Source organism: Harpia harpyja, chromosome 7 (genome assembly GCF_026419915.1).
Source record: "Harpia harpyja isolate bHarHar1 chromosome 7, bHarHar1 primary haplotype, whole genome shotgun sequence".
Lineage (NCBI taxonomy): Eukaryota > Metazoa > Chordata > Aves > Accipitriformes > Accipitridae > Harpia > Harpia harpyja.
The window spans coordinates 48,908,890-48,925,121 of NC_068946.1; the positions used below are offsets into that span (position 1 = coordinate 48,908,890).

A 16,232-nucleotide genomic window follows, 5' to 3' on the forward strand; every position below is an offset into this window, starting at 1 on the left:
CTATTCCAGATTATTTGAAAGCATGAGCTTGATCGGGATTACTAACTTCATTATTTTTGTTATCTAACATGAGAAGATGGGAATTTAAAGGGAGACTATCGATGTGTCTATATCTAGAGTTCAGCTCATTTTATAACTTCTGAGAAGAGTCTTTAGAGTCTAAACAGTTATTTTAAGAAGCTACCAGTTCATCAGCAGCAACTAAAAACCAGAACCTCCTCTTGATGTAAATCAGTCTGTGGCTACACAAGCTGCGTAACAACCACTGCTGCGGCAGATGCCGAGTTCTTCAGTAAAGGAAATGTAAAGTAGTGAAGCATGTTGTCAGTAGCGCATATAGAAGTAAGGTCTGAAGCCCAGTTAATGTTAAACTCATGACCAGATACTTTCTCTTCAGTACCTCTTCACACATTCAGCCTAACCCCACCAACCTAACAGCTTTAGGAGAAACACCTCTTTTTGTACCTGAGAAGGAGCTCATATTACAGGAAGTGAATTTCAGTCATGGGTGACTTGCCTTTTTTTTTTTCTAAACATGCTTTGCTGCCAATGAGGAGGGATAGCCAAGATTTAGATTAATGGTTAACAGAGCAAGTGTAACCACACAGAAACTCTGACTTCCTCCTGCTGGGGCTGGGACCAAAAGCTGCCCTTGCTTGCAGAGGAAGAGGCAAGTGTTGAAAGGAGAGCAGTTCACACCACAAAGGGCTGGAGAGCAGCAGCTTCACTCAGTAGAGAAAGGAGGAGGAAAATCCAAAAGGAGCAAGAAGTGTTTGCCATAAAGATAGGTAAGAGCTGAAACACTTTACTGCTCGGCTTATTGACTCAGTGGCTGTTGCTAACAAAACCCGCAGGTGTGGCTAGTTGAGACACGTTTGTTGTACCCAACTGCTCTGACCTGTGCGTCTCAGTGAGAGGGGCAAAGCGAGAAAGGATCTATTTGCTGTGAATTTGAATGTCAGAGAGGGCAGGAAGGCTTTTCCTCCCACCTCCTCCTCCCCCCAGGCGCTGCTCATGGCAGGACAGACATCTCCTTCAGACTGTTACCATCTCATTGACCACAGCCACATCTCTGAGTTTGAGGTGTCTCCTGGGATCAAGATCACTTTGGCCTCAGCGTATGTCTGCATCTTTGTTGCGGGCATCTTGGGCAACAGCATCACCATCAAGGCCACCAGGATCCTGCAAAAGAAAGGCTACCTGCAGAAGGAGGTCACAGACCACATGGTGAGCTTGGCCTGCTCTGACCTGCTGGTCATCCTGCTGGGCATGCCTATGGAGTTCTTCAGTGCCATCTGGAGCCCCTTTTCAACCCCCAGCGGCAACATTGCTTGCAAGCTCTACTACTTCCTCTTTGAAGCCTGCAGTTATGCCACTGTGCTACATGTCGCCACCCTCAGCTTTGAGAGGTACGTGGCCATCTGCCACCCCTTCAAGTTCAAGGCTGTCTCTGGATCCCGCACGGTGAAGCTGCTCATCGCCTTTGTCTGGGGGACATCTGTCATAGTGGCTCTGCCCCTGCTCTTTGCCATGGGCACAGAATATCCCCTGGAAACCATCGAGGGATACCAAGGTATGACTGCCTGCATCAAGCCTACACCCAGGCACCACCTCCCTGAGCTGAAGCACAATATGACCATCTGTACCAGCCTCTCCTCCAAGTGGTCTGTCTTTCAGGCCAGCATCTTCAGTGCCTTTGCTGTGTATATCATAGTGCTGGGATCTGTCACCTTCATGTGCCGCAGCATGATGAAAACCCTGATGATCCACAAGGAAGGAACTGTGGCAGTGAAGGGTGGACTAAGACACCAGGAGCAGTACCTAAGAAAAAGTGAGAGCTCAGAGGGCAAGAGCTCCAGGAGACAGATCATTTTATTCCTGGGTAAGAGCCCTGTCCTCCTCTGCCTCCCCTCCCCTGCCCCACTCTGCCTCCCCTCCCCTGCCCCCTTTCCACATGGGAAGGAAACCCAGAAGCCTCCATTTTATCTCACCAAATTCCACCAAATGGGGGATGTATGGTTTGAAACTGGTGCAAAATAAGGAAGAGGGATACTTTTGGTTACGATGACGTATTTTAAGAAACCTGATTTCCCTGCATGTTTTTGACTCACTCTTTTTGTCATTAGAACAGGTGGGAGGGAAGAAGAAGGAAAAATACATTTACTGTCTGCTATTTATGTTGTTTGGTTATACTGCATGCCAACATGCAGCAATATGGGTAACAGGGTGTTGCTGCTTGACCTTTGGGGTAGCAATAGGCAACAGTTGCTTGGATATAAAGTAGCTCCACTTGCATGTTTTCCCATTAAATTACAAATATGTGCATATTTAGTAAGGCTCTTGATGGGAGGGAAGACTGTCTTGCAAGATCTGAAGCTTGTCCCACTCCAAAGGCACATCCAAGTTAATTCAGGATACTTCCTGGAGGGTACTTAGCCTCAGCAGTTGGGGCTGTGTTGCATCTGAGCATAAGGAAAGCTGGGCTGGAGAGTTGATTTGGTCTTGCAAATTGCTGTTGCCCTCTGAATTTTTTTTCCTGGTTTTATTTGAAGGCCTATAACCTTGGAATTATGTTTGATTCTGATCTCTCTCGCCACATTTGTCAGACAAAAACTAATCAAGCTGTCATTTTACCAACTTGGAATCTTTCCGAGCTGTGATCCATGTAGTCTCCACATTTGTTGATGCTCTCAGAGGCACCTTTAATCATGCCGTGGCTGCATTACTGCTTGTTCTTGTTTTGCTGGGTTGCTTAATATCATACTGGATACAGTGAACCATCTGTAGTATGAATGCACAGTAGACCTAGTATTTCTATGTTGCTTTTTGGTGCTCTGCTTGATGTTGCAGAGGGGGAACTGAAACTCGTGGGTCTGTCCACTTCTACAGCTTTAAGTAGATTAGCTTTTTAATGACTTTTTTTATAAGCATTCTCTGCTTCCTCGTCTAGTCCTGCTTTTGCCATGGTTTGTGGCTGGGACGTGAAGCTGCAGGGTAAGGAGCCCAGGGTGCACCCAGCTCCTTTTCTGTTGCACCTGTGTTAGAGTTGGGAATATGGTGAAAACCTGTCATACAGACAAGGCATATGACTTAAAGGTTTGGGGAAAGGGTAGAGCTGCATGCTGTACCAGCAGAGAGGGTAACAAAGGCTTCAAATGGGAGATGGGACACTCCAGGCTATATAGAGCTCTTCCTCATGCTCAGAGTGCACATCTAATGAAGAAATCATCTCCTCATGCGATGCGTCTGTTAGTCTGGGATGAGAAGCCCCATATCTGGGTGATTAAAAGGGCTCTTGGTATCCTTACTCCACTGAAAGTACTGATTTCAGGGGTAGAGGCTTAGCAGCTAATATTAAATACAGCGTGTTGCACAAAGCAGAAAAAGAGGTAAGGCTCTGCTCTTTAAGTTAAGTGCTACTGTGGGATCCTTAAATGTCTGTGGATCTCTCTCCCCTTGTAAATTATCATCCACAGTTACATTAAAACCCAGTCTAAGATCCAAATGCTGTAGCAAGTTCCAGCTAGGTTGAGAGGTGAAGGTAAACTGCCATGGCTTTTCTTCCCCTTCTTGATTATTGTTCTTGGTTGGTGATGGTCTAGCATGGAATAGGGCAGACCTAGTGCTGTTTGCAGAAGTGTTAAAAAGCTAAATGAAAGCGATTGGCTTGTCCTTTATCTTAAGGGAATTTGCTGCCAATATCTGACACTCCCTGTGTTCTCAGCTTTCTGGAGCCAGTAGATACTTCCATGAATTCCCCAAAATTATTTCAGTGGCAAGACTTTTAATACAAGTCTTGCTAATTTACTTGGGTTGGGAAATAAATTAATAAACTGAGGAGGAAGAAACTGTGGCCTGCATCCCTGAGAACAATGCAAAGCAATTTAATTTGGAGATTTCATAAGAGTGATGCTTTAGGGCAGTTTTAACCCAGAAGAAATGAACATATAAATTGTTTACAAATCGCTGAATTTAAATATAGCGATTTAGAAGTCCTCTTTGTTTTTCATTTAACAGATGGGTCAAATTAAAACAAATACTTGCACATTCCCAACATATTTCACTTTTAATGTGAAATGTAAATGACAGTATATAGCATGATGTCTTTGAACATCTAACAGCAATAAAAGCAATTTAGCATTTTCTTCTTCTAGTTCTTAAAAGTGGTAAGTTCTATAAAACGGAGATTAAATTCATAAATCTCCTGACGATAAGAAAAAGCTAAGTAGAAGAAGACACAAGAAAGAACTGATGCTTTTTTAGTGTCACGTTATTGTGTGGCACTCAAGAAAATTCATGGAAATAAATTGCAAATGTTGAAAGTAAAAGACTACTTGCTACAGGTAGTATTGACGCTTGCAGGATGGGCTCCAGATGGGGTGACACCACGGCTGTGATGGAGGAGGAAGGTGACAAGGGGCCAAGCGAAAAGAGCACCACTGTGCTGGGCAGGCTGAGCTCACGTGGGGAAGAGCTTTTGTCCAAGGAAGGTGGCTGCAAGGTTCAAATCTTTCAGCTTAAAGCCCAGACAGTCTGATTGGGGATTTGAAGTCCTTGATGTAGAGATGTCAGTTCCTTCTGCTTCTGGCTACCTTGCTATGCTCATGGTGGAGAGGAGGGAGTGGCCCAGCGGCTGCAATAATAACTCTATGCCTGGTGTTGGGGAGGGGGATATTTCTAGGGGCTGTTCAGCTCAAATTTTGGTAGATTAGCCCCAGTGGAGGAATGAAAATTTGTCCCAGTATTTTGGAGAAAATCAGTTCTGTTTTTATAAATTATACTGTGCAGCGCTATTCCTTCCAACTTCCTTCCCACTATTGCTGTTGTCTTCAAGAAAAACATGATAGCACGTGTAAGTCTCTGCTTAATGCTCCGGCTCTTGAAATTAGGCATTTTGTGCTTTTGGATAGACTGGGGCATTCTTCCTGCAATCCCTGTGTGTGTGATTTATTTAATCATCTTCTGAGTCATATGGAAAAACTCCACTGCCTCCAGTGGGTCAGCCCATCCATATGAGCAGTGTAGATCAGACTGGTTGACTCTGTGTGGGTTACCTATGTTTGTTGTTGTTAAAGCAGCTTTGCTCATGTTGGGACAGCAGATCTTTCTTCTAGCGAAGGTCTACATGGGTCTGTTTGAGTGTAGCTTGTCATGAATAGCACGGAAAATATAGCTGAACTTGATTTTTTGAGTCGTTCATAGCAGCATTTGTTAATAAAAGTTTCTCCATGCCTAGCAGCAGAAACTGGATAGCTGTAGTGCTTACAAAAATGCTTGGCTGATGGCACTGTGATGAAATGCAAGCTTTTAACAGTATTTAAAACCTCCTAATGCTCAACCCACCCTGACAGGGATTGATTCAGTCTTTGTGGCTGCTTGATCTTGTCTTTCTCCTGTGGCTGTAAAGGGCAGGGCAGTAATCAGAGGGCTACCTAAATGGTCATGAGGTGCCACTGGTGACCTCTTGCTGCTCCAACACCTGAGCTGAGGCCCCTGCCACCGTAGCAGTGAGCTCTTAAGAAAGGGTGAGTTTGGAGACTTGTATGTATTATTATATATAACTGGGTTACAGCAAACAAAGAAGGAGAATGTAATGGAAGGATCCTGTAAAAGAGAGATCCAGCTAGTGCAGTACCTGTAAATGTTACAAAAAGAAGGCATTTCATAGCTGAAACTATGTAAGTTAAAAATCTTTAGGAAATGTTAACAGGTGGCCTGCTCACTGGGAAAGGGGTGCAGTATGGGACAAGCCTCCGTGCAAGCTGCTGGTGGGGTGGGCCTTGGCACCAGTGGCTCCATGCCAGCAGTGCCTGCTCTCTGGCTGTGGCTACATTCTTCTTAATCTGGTCAATAATATAAAGCCACATCTATACAAAAGCAGCTGTATGGTTTGCCATCAGACTAGATCTGACCGACCTGAACTTGTACTCTACAATGAAGTGAGTTTTGACTATCCCAGATGAAAAATGTATTGCTTCTAAAGCTTCTGTGATATTTCCCTTAGCAGCTTCAGTTTCGTGCTTCTGCTAAAAGCCTTAATTATTTTGTATAAAGCAGCCTCAAGCCTACCACAGTAAATACGTTGAAATAAAAAAGTGCTTTAGTGTTGCTACATCCTCTGCTTTTCTTTGTATACACTTGGAGTTTGCCCTTTGGAGCAATACTTTTCTGTTTGCACAGCAGAGGGGTCCCACTGCATGGGGTGCTAGGCACTGTGGGTGCTTTGCCATTTGCCAGCTGGCATCTGGGTAGCATTTTTCTGTCTCCTGACCATGATGAAGCGTCCATCCATCCTGAACTCTTCCTTCCAGAAAAGAGAAGTATTGAAGTAATCTGGCTGCTATCAAAGTGTTGAGGTAGATGCATTAAAGCACTGCTGTAGCTGCAGCAGTTGGCAAGAGCCAGAGCTGCAGCTGGACCCACCTAACTGGAGACTCTGCTGGTACCAGCCCAGCACCGTCACCTCCCCCATGCCAAGCAGGGCAGATAATTCTCTCTGCTGTCCCTTTCCCATCACTGCAGAACTGCAGCTTTTCTGCTTTGGGACCTTCTGATGCAAGATGAATTTTACCTGCATTCCTGGACAGCAAATATCCTACAGCTTCTTTAATGAGCAGGGAAGGGAATTGCTTATCATAATCTATGGCAGTGCCTCCATCTGAGAAAGGTAGTCTGATGGTGCATTTTTTTTTAATTTTTCTTTGGTCTAACGCTTAAGTATGTCAAATAGACTGAGTGTCAACCTGAGGACAGTAGCAGTGGTGGTTTCATGTGATGTGTTGTGGTACAGGTAGCTTCAGGTCTGGTTTGTTTTATAGAGCAATAGCAGCTAGATGCTTTACTGAGACCCTGGTAAGTGCCATAGAAGGAAAGAGAGTCCCCATCTCTAAATCCAAATAAAATGGGCAAAAGTGAAGGGTTGGAAAAGCTAGACAGAAAGAGGTCAGTCACCTGACAAAGGCCACAAATGCTATGGAGAGTCACAAATGCATCTGCTGAATCTTGTGCTAGTGCCCAGTCTGCTGGGCTGCCTGGCCTCTCTCCCACCACTTTTTGGTGGTGACTGTTAAAACAATGCCAGGCTATTCTATAACAATGCCAATGTCACTGTAAGCACCATGAGCACAGCTGTACCTAGCCATAAGCTAAAGCTAGATAAAACTTTGAGTCAGAAACTAAAAAGATGTCTTAGAACTTAAGATGGAGCACCATTTTTTCCCCCATATACTAGTGCTGGCAGATTAATGTTTTGCTCAGAATAAAGGCATTGTGTGTAGAAATAGCCTTTCCAAAGATCACTAAGGAAATGTATTTCGTAAGGCACTTGGCAAATGGGTTTTCAGGAGGCAAATTACTTCAAGTAGTTGTGAAAAATACATGGTTGTCATCTAGAGATGACTCAGGCACAGTGTAACTTGACAATGGTAAGACTTCTGTTACAGGAAAATTAGATGCTTCTTCATAGGCTGGAAATGGGCTGGGTTTTTTCCTTACTGAAAAAGGTAAAGCTTAGGGATAGAACAAAAATTGAAAGAATAACCTAACTGATTAGATTCCAGAACACAGCTCCAGCCCATGTTCTTTAAACTCAGGTTCATTGACTCCTCTTGCTTCATTTCTTTAATCATTCCACTCAGCTGCCTTTCTTCAGAGACTTTGTTGGAGAGATGCCTGAAGATAAATACGTTGTAAGCTGGATATGATTTCCATTTCTATGTTTTATATGGTGTCTCCGTCCGTATATTTCCCTGAGCAGGGCTTTGAATTACACAAGACAAGTAGGAGACTGAATGCACTGAAATCGGTAGCAGGGGCTGAGCAGGGAACATGAAACACTTAGACCAACAGAGTGGGGTCTGGCCATTCAACTGAATAGGACACCCACTCTCTGTCACTAGTAAGATTTTTCTTTTAGGTGCTGCTTTCTGGAAAAGAGATGAAAGCAAAGGATTTACCTACTGGTGTTCAGTAAAATTTGCTTTCCTCTTCTCTGCAAAAGTATTAACCCAATGTCAACAGCAAAACCGATCAATGCTATTTTATGCTGGTAGCACAAAACTGAAGCTCAGCTACTCAACAGATGACAATGGAAAGGCTGCATCCAGGGATCATGGCTTCTCGGGGCAATTGTGTACAACCAACCTCCTCTGAAGAGCTGTGGGACTTCTGTTGGTTTTTAAAAAAAATACATAGCCACAGTAAAATAGACTCAAGGCAAACTTCCAAAATCCAGGTATCTGTATGTTCAGTTTTCCCACACTGTAATTTAAAAATGAACATAAGCAGAAACCAGCATCATTTTCCTCCCTATTGTACAGAAAGCAATTTATCTACTCCTGCTTTTAACTGGACTCATGTAATAGAAGATTGTGCTTTTGGCTTAAGTAGACAGTCTTCCTTTCCTCCTACACAGAGGAATGGCAAAATGGTAGAGGGAGAAAAAGAATGGAAGAATAGGGACTAATTGAGGCCAGCACCCCCAGGGTATTTAAGACTTTTGTAGTTTTAATGGAAAAATCAATGTGTGATTACACTTTGCATTAGAGTACTTAAAAATTGCTTCAACATGAAAAGTCTGCAGCTTTAAAAACAACCTAACCCTGCAAATACTGTAGTCAGAGAACCAAATTCCCCGCTAGTGTAATCCATATAATTCTCCATACGTGATATCCTGGCAGATATGGTCTCTGTGGACACGTGACTACTGTCTTCACTCTGTGCATGAGAAGCCTATGAGGACAATGAGTGCTTTACTGGTGCTTAGTGAAAATCGCAGCCATGCTTCCGTCTTTCACCTGATGCCTACAAGGAAACTAGTATTTCACCTGGTCTGATAGTGACCTATAGGTATTGGCGCACTGCTTCAGCTTAGCTCATGCTGTGGCACACGCAGCACAAGTATCTTTCCATTTCTTTATACTCTACCATCTGTGTTGTCCAAAGACTAAGTGGACAGCTGAGATTTCTTAAGTACTTCTGCCGTATACTTGCCTCTGCCCAAAGTCTTTAAGCCTCATTAAAGACTGTTACCAGTGTTGGCCTTAAACTTAGTATTAATAATCTCTCGCTCTCTCTTACAAGCTGTAGATAATAAACCTATTGGCCCTTAGTTCTTCCGGGACACCTAGGTATATGCTAAGAGAAGGAAGGAGGGAAGTGCAGGCAACATCCCTCGCTGTGGCAGTGTGAGCCAAGAAACAGGCAGGGGGCTGCTGCCTTTGGGGAGCTGAGGTCTGGCTGTGTCATCTCTGCTTCTGAAAAACACTCTGTATCGTGGCAAACCCTCTCTGGGACATGTTTTCTGACAAGTAAAACTTTGGAAGCTGTCTTTCTTCGAAGAGTGGATAAGAAAGCAGGAAGATTTATCTCCATCAAAGTGGAGAAATACAGATGTTGCTCCAGGTATGAAAATAATTGAGGGAGGTAGCCCACAGATAGAGTACAGCAGCCCTACATTAAGTAACCTTGTCCCATCCATTTTGGTCTACTGCCCTCACTCTGTGGTCAAAAGACTATTTTCTTAAGCATTAATTTTCCAATTTCTCTCTGTTTTCTTGCTATCTCCTCTGAGCCAGACACCATCTCAAATGTAGATTGTTCTTGCAACTCCCTGGTTTCAGTAGATAGGACTCATTTGTGGCAGGTTCACAGATGATTTATTCAAGTCTTCACCTGTGAAAACTAAATGCATTATCTATTCCTCTATTGTTTCATATTCCAATTATACCACATTTCACAAAATTAAATCTTTTGTTTTCCTAGCTGATGTTAAGACCATTATCTTTAAACAGTGATTGCTAGCCTCTGAATTTTAATGGAAGAGAGTGTTAATATCTGAGCATTTATTAGTAATGTGAAGCTTTCAATTTTATCCTACGTAACTTCTTTGTTTCCTAAAGGCAACATTTGTGTTAGAAACTGAGAACCAACCAACTGCCAACCAACAGGTTAAAGATTATTTTCTTCCCTTTCATTGTTGCAAGTGAGTTCCTAAACCTACAATTTGGATAGGTGGTACAGCTGAAAAACTAGTAAGAAGGAACTTTAAAATTGTTTTCCACTGAAGATAAACAGTTAAGATTTCGACTTACATTTGGCACAATATGCTGTAGCACTTTTTTAGCCTTTTTTGGGGGCATCATAAGCATGTTTGTGCTGCTAGATGCCCGCAGTTCCCCTACTTAAGTGAGAAAGCAATTATCCTTCTGATCTCTGTTGTGGATGCATGGGTAATATCAAGGTCAAAATATTATGGATTAAATGAGTCTGCCAAGAACCTCTTAATCGTATAAATAGTGACTTACAAGAAAAGGTGAAACTGAGAAAAAGGTCTGGTATTTTTATGAGTTAACTTTTCCTTGTTTCTCCTTAAGCTGTTTTTAGGCCTCTGGTTGTTGCATTTAATTCTATCTTAAAAGCACTTACTATGTTTGTTCTTATGACTTTTTAAAAGAAGGTATTTAAGTTGAAAGTGCAGTTTATGGGATTAGATATGGGGATCTCTCTGACAGCAAGTGGATGCTTGCTAGAGAAACGTAGAGGGCATTCTGTGAGCACTCAAAAAACACTTGACATCCACCTGGAAACAGGTGCACCTATGTAGTAATTACCAGGAAACTAAACTTTACTCATCAATATAAGGAAACCCAGACACAGAGGTGCATTAGAGAAGATAACATTGCTTAGCTATCCATCCTCGTCCTCACTCGGCGTCAATGGCTTTCTTTTCTCATGTTTTATTAGGTGGCATCTGCACAGGTATTGAAGAAGCTGTTCTGCTCCAATCTCTAGCTGAACCTTGCAAAAGAGCTCAGCCCCTTTCAGAGGGTAGTCTAAATATTTTGTCCCTGTTCATATAGCATTTCTGCAAACCCACCTTGCTTTGCTCCTCCGTATAATATTGCCAGCTTGCTTTTTATTGAATGTGACAATTGTCTTGCATAGCTAAAAGAAGGGCTGCCTCACACTCAGTCTTCTGTTTTAGTGGTATATCTAGCAGGGTGCTGCTGAAGGTGATTTTCCTTTGAAGAAATATTAGAAGACTGTCCTGATAGCTCCTTCCTAGAAAAATCCCTGGAGTTCAGTATATATGTACCCCTTCTATTAAATTGCAATAACTACAATTATTCTAGCACTTTTTCCATAAAGCGTAAAATTTAAATTGTGGAACTTATTGTTGTGGAGGCCAAATGTAAAAGTGGGCTCCAAAAGAGATTAAATGTAACCTTGAAGGATAGTGCTGTCAAGATCAAGATATAATCTCCACTTTAGAAAGTCCTGATATTGCTGAGTGCCAAAAACTCAGTGTGAATAATACAGGAAAATCTCTCTATGCTTGTTCCTTCTCCTGCAGATGTCTATGTGGGATCATCACAGAGAGAAATGAATGGGCAGATGAGTCCTAGGTCTGTCCCAGTATGTCTGCTCTTAATCTGAAACTTCCTGTATATGCCAAAATAGGCAAGTAATCAGAGTCTGCCTTCAGCCAGGTACGGGAACATGAGCTTTTTAAGATGGTAGAACAAAAACGTTGATTAGACAAAAAAAATTTATTAAAATGCTCTCCCTCAAATTTTGGTTATTTTTTTCCTACACCTCTCTGCCCCCCCCCAAACATAAAACTTTTCAAGAAAAATAATTTATTCATTACTGGGTGTGTTTTTTATCTGTGTGTGTGCATGTGTGCGCGCGCGCGCCAGAATGTGTCTCATTTGATAAATTGTGTTATTTGTTGATTTTTTAATTCCTGTGCCTCACATTCTGTCTCTCCAATAAAGAGAACTTTTGAGCTCCTTGATTTTGAAAATAAAACTGAACTTAAATTTGTCCCTTAAAGGCGTTAAGAACGAAGGTCCTCACCAACTAAGCCTCTTAGTAATGCTTAAGGATATCTATAGAAGTTCTTGAAACTGCTATGACTGAGACAACATTCAAAATTAAACTTTTAAGGTAACTAAAGATTGCAGTACCTCAGCAGTAAGGTACACAGATATTCAAACAGTCTTTATTGTGGACACAACTTTAACGTGTCAGGTTTTTAACCATTAGATAAGAACTAACACAGTTAGTGTTAGTGGCGAAGGACAAACAGAAGTCAAAAGCAAGCACGCTGGTCAGGTTTGCCTTTGCCCTTCAGACAGTGAAATTGCTAAAAACCTTCCAACTTTCTGTCACAAGTTTATTCAACAGATCTTTCTGATTGGTTGAAAGAAATGCAGGTCTAAAATGGATGGGATGGGTTGTGTCACAAGTGTTCAAAAGATGGTATTTAAGTGATCTTTTTGTCTTGAAAGCCAACATACCTAAACTCAAGTGGTAGTAATGATGATATCAACTCCTGCCAAAATGTTCAAAAGCATGTATTGGAATTTGCAGATGTATTTGCTAATTTGGTCTATAAAAAAACCCCCAAACCAAACAGCAATAGAAGAGCAAAAAATGAGAGAGTTTGTCTGGAACTGCTATCTGCTGGTCTGGTGGGTACAAAGGGCCATCGCCCCTCAGTTGGAGCCATCTCTGAGCAAAGCCAGAGCAGATCTGATCTCTCTGTGCCTGTGGAGGTTTGTGAGTGTATACCTCTTCTCTCTTTCAGTGCTTCTCTTGTGCCCTTTCTTAAAAGATTGTCCCCACCTAGTGTACTTGGAGGCAGCCTTGGGAGTTCATTGTTAAAAGTTAATGTCTGGAGACTGAAACTTTCCATTGTCTTGATTCCCTTCCCTTTTCCTATTCCTGCTCATCATATACACGTCTACTGAATTCTAAAAAGCTTTTTGATAGCGACTTGAAATTCAAATGTCCCCTTTCTATTTGTCTTCTGGTCTAAGCCAACATTTAAATGCATTCTTTTCTATTATAAAGAGCATATTGACAATTTAAGAAACATTGTCCTGCAGTGCAAACGCTCTGATATTACAAAATATTGCCATGTTCTCTGCATTGATCTGAATGATGGCATTGGCACAAGAACTAATAGGTCTATAGGGGCCATGAATGAGTACAGACAGAAATGAGAAAATTTCTAATCATGAGAAGGACATGTTCAGGGACAGCCTTCCAAGTGGAGAGCTGGACCAAACTAGTTCAGTTTCTGGGGTAGAGAACGTGATCATTTCTGCAAGTCCATGATGTGGTTGCCCATGCTGGGAGTGGAGGCGTGTCTCTGGTCATAAAGCCCAGGCCTCCACTGGGTTGGAAGGAAGAGGTTAGGTTTATTGCTCCTTGGTGTGGCACTGTGTGACTCTATCCTCCTTTGCAAGGGTGCTGAACTTGCAAAGAAGGTCCAGCAAGCTTATGCAAACTGAACATTTTCTTGGCAAATACATGTTGCCAAAAGGAGACTTTCAGAAAGCTGGCCTGCGACCACACAGCTTGGTGCACACATGGGTCCCTGCGTGTAAGTGAAGGATCCATTTCCTGCATGTTTTGTTCTCTGAATCAAGGGCAATATATCACCTGTGCTGCTCCTCTTCTTGCTGCCACAGATCCACTCTGCCAGCCTGCCTTGATACCCTCCCTCACAACCTACATGGCCATCTGTCTCCCTATGCCCAATGACTAGCATTCTAAAGCCTGCCTCTGAGTCTCTATCTCCAAGAGAGAATTGCTTTAACCTTATCAAATGGAAGTGAGATTTAAAATGACTTAATGTTTATTTGCTGACAGGCAGGAATGTCCTCTAAATTGACTGTCACAGCTCAAATGCAATGCTGTAGGACCAAATCATAACCTCTTGTTGGCCTTCAGTGAAACAATGTTAAGTTTGGGGAGTGGGGATATTATTTTGGCCTCCCTGGGTGTATGGATAGCATTCTCATTTTGAAGTTTTATACAATGAAGTTATATTTGATATTTGCATAATTCAAATAGATGAAATCCTCAAACAGGCACAGAAGACTTGATTTCATTAACTTGGGATGCAGCCATTCCCATCTCTCATGCAAATGGCAAATACCTTTCCTGTAAGTATACTTTAAAGATTCATTTCTTTCTCTAATCAAGTGGTGAAATCCTACCCATGGGAACAAGAATTGATTTCTTTTCCCTTCAGACTGAATAGCATAGACCTTATTTGGGTTAACTTCTGCCATGAAATGTAAGGTTAACCCTTCTGTGTGCTGCAAATCAGCTAAATGTGTTCCTGTTTGCTGCTCCAACACACTGAAAATGTACACAGTGTAGTCGTCCTGCAAATGTAGCCGTCAGCTCAGAGAAGCTCTGCCTATTGTCAACAAGGATCTGTTTCCACTGAAACCCTGACCTTGAAAGCTCATTTTTAAATTTCCTCCTGGGCCTTGAACGCTGCAATTGATTATGGTTGTTTTGGTTTTAGTCTTTAATAGTCAAGGTGAAGAATTGCTCCCAAATTTGTTAAGATGTCAGGAGGAAGGCAACTTCCCCACACTGCATGGACAGTGTCAAGGAGCCACAATGGGCTCTCGCAAGCCTTCCACGAAGCACTGACATTTCTGGTTGGAAATGGAAATCGGACAGAAATGCTCCTCTTTTGCAGCTAGCACCTGTGCCTTGCTCTCTATGGGGGACTTCCTGGGGCATGAGAGACTTCCACTGCATTAATGCAATTTAATAGGCATCAGTGGAGAATTAAAGGTATCTGATGTTGGTCCAAGTAGTCTTAGGGAATAGTCCCTCACACTATGTAGTCTGAGCCCATGGCTGGGACTCTGTCCATAGCAGTGCTTAGGTGAATTTCCCCCTCTCCTTACTACTGAATTGTCCACATATCTTTGTATGCTATTTTCTGGTTCACCTTCTTGGTAATAAAGCTCTGCATTTTATTTTCTGTCTTTCAGATATATCACTTTTCACTTCAATTGTCTTACATTAGTTGAAACTGATAGCCTGACCCCTTGGCCACTGTGCTTTTCTGAAACATTTCCCAGTGCTTTCATTGAAAGTAGGATGCTTTGTTACATTCTAATGAAGAGCTTTAAAAACAACAACAATAATAAAAAAGAGGGGAAAATGTATTTTTCTTGGTAATTTGGGATGCTTAGTTTTCTGGTTCTCTTTGTCTTAGAACACAAAGTAGTCATTGGGGAGGGTTTTTTTCTCTACACTGAAAGTGAATTTATGCTGTGCTCTCTGCCTCTCCTGCCCCCTAGCCTGCCCTGTAGAAGAAAGCAGTGGGAGGTCAGCTGCCTTGAATGGCTCAAGAAAAGTCAAGATGTCCTGGGTTTTCCTCTTGTATTAAAGGAAGATCTTACTCTGCTATTGGTGCTAATTAGTAAACCCTCCCTTAAGTGTATACACATTGTGGTATTTGACCTCTAAAATTCCTGGTGTGGGGATGCACACTGGGTAGCAAGCACTGATCTTGCTCTGGTGTTTTGGTTCCTACATCAGATGTCAGCTGCCTTTCATGAATGAGTATAAAGTTCAGCACTGTGGTTCCCAAGATCTTTTGATCAGTCTGGCTTTACTGCTTCATTTAGTTAAACTTTGCACTGCTCTTTCAAACCTCTGAGTTGCCTGCACTGCTGGGGCATGGAAGGCCCAATACCTAGTATCAGCTCAAACAAAGGAAGCAGTAGACTGAGAGATACTCTGTCTTTGCTTTTCTAGGGGTTCATGCGACACTAAAAAATGTGGCTTTTTGACACCAAGGAATGCTGAAACGGTCTGTATTTATATATACCCACAGACATGTGTGTATGTATACATACATATATAGAAGCACTGACTAATTAGGAGTAGCCATTCTCACCAAACCATTTGTCATATCTCAAGGCACGTTCCTCATGCTGAGCAGCTTCCTCACACTTGGGAGTTACAGCAGCCCAGAGCCTTCTTGGTTGGCAACAGGTTGCATTTTACAAGAAAAGCAGCCCAAAATAATAGAGCCTGAAACAATTGCTTCCTCTTTGTGTATCTGGAACTTTTGAGGTTTCTTTTCAGTTTGGGGTTGGGGTTTTGATTTGTTGGTTTGTTTATTTTAGTCTTTAAGCAGACTCAGCTCAGAGGGCCCCACCTCCCGTCCTGAGCAGCCACATTTGGGAAAAAGCCTCATTCAGGAAAAGCCCCAAGAGCCTAGAGAGTGAGGCAAATGCCATGCTTGTCGGGGTGCACTGGAGATCAATGCACTGAATTCAGTAGGAGCTAGAAGCATTTCAGACTTCTGGTGACAAAAATCTTGTTGACTGAACTCTACTGAACTCTACATTCAAGTCATTTCAGGTCAGGAATAATTGCCATCTTTACATCACCATTTTCAA

The 16,232-nt window shown here is 42.4% G+C and overlaps 1 protein-coding gene across 1 annotated transcript in view; it reads left to right on the forward strand.

The window, feature by feature from the left end:
* The first annotated feature begins 1,014 nt into the window (after positions 1-1,014).
* GPR39 (G protein-coupled receptor 39) overlaps positions 1,015-16,232 on the forward strand; it is an 83,406-nt gene continuing 68,188 nt past the window's right edge. The window contains exon 1 of the mRNA XM_052792376.1: positions 1,015-1,882. Within this exon, the coding sequence (XP_052648336.1) occupies positions 1,015-1,882 (868 nt within the window). The remainder of the gene's footprint in view (positions 1,883-16,232) is intronic.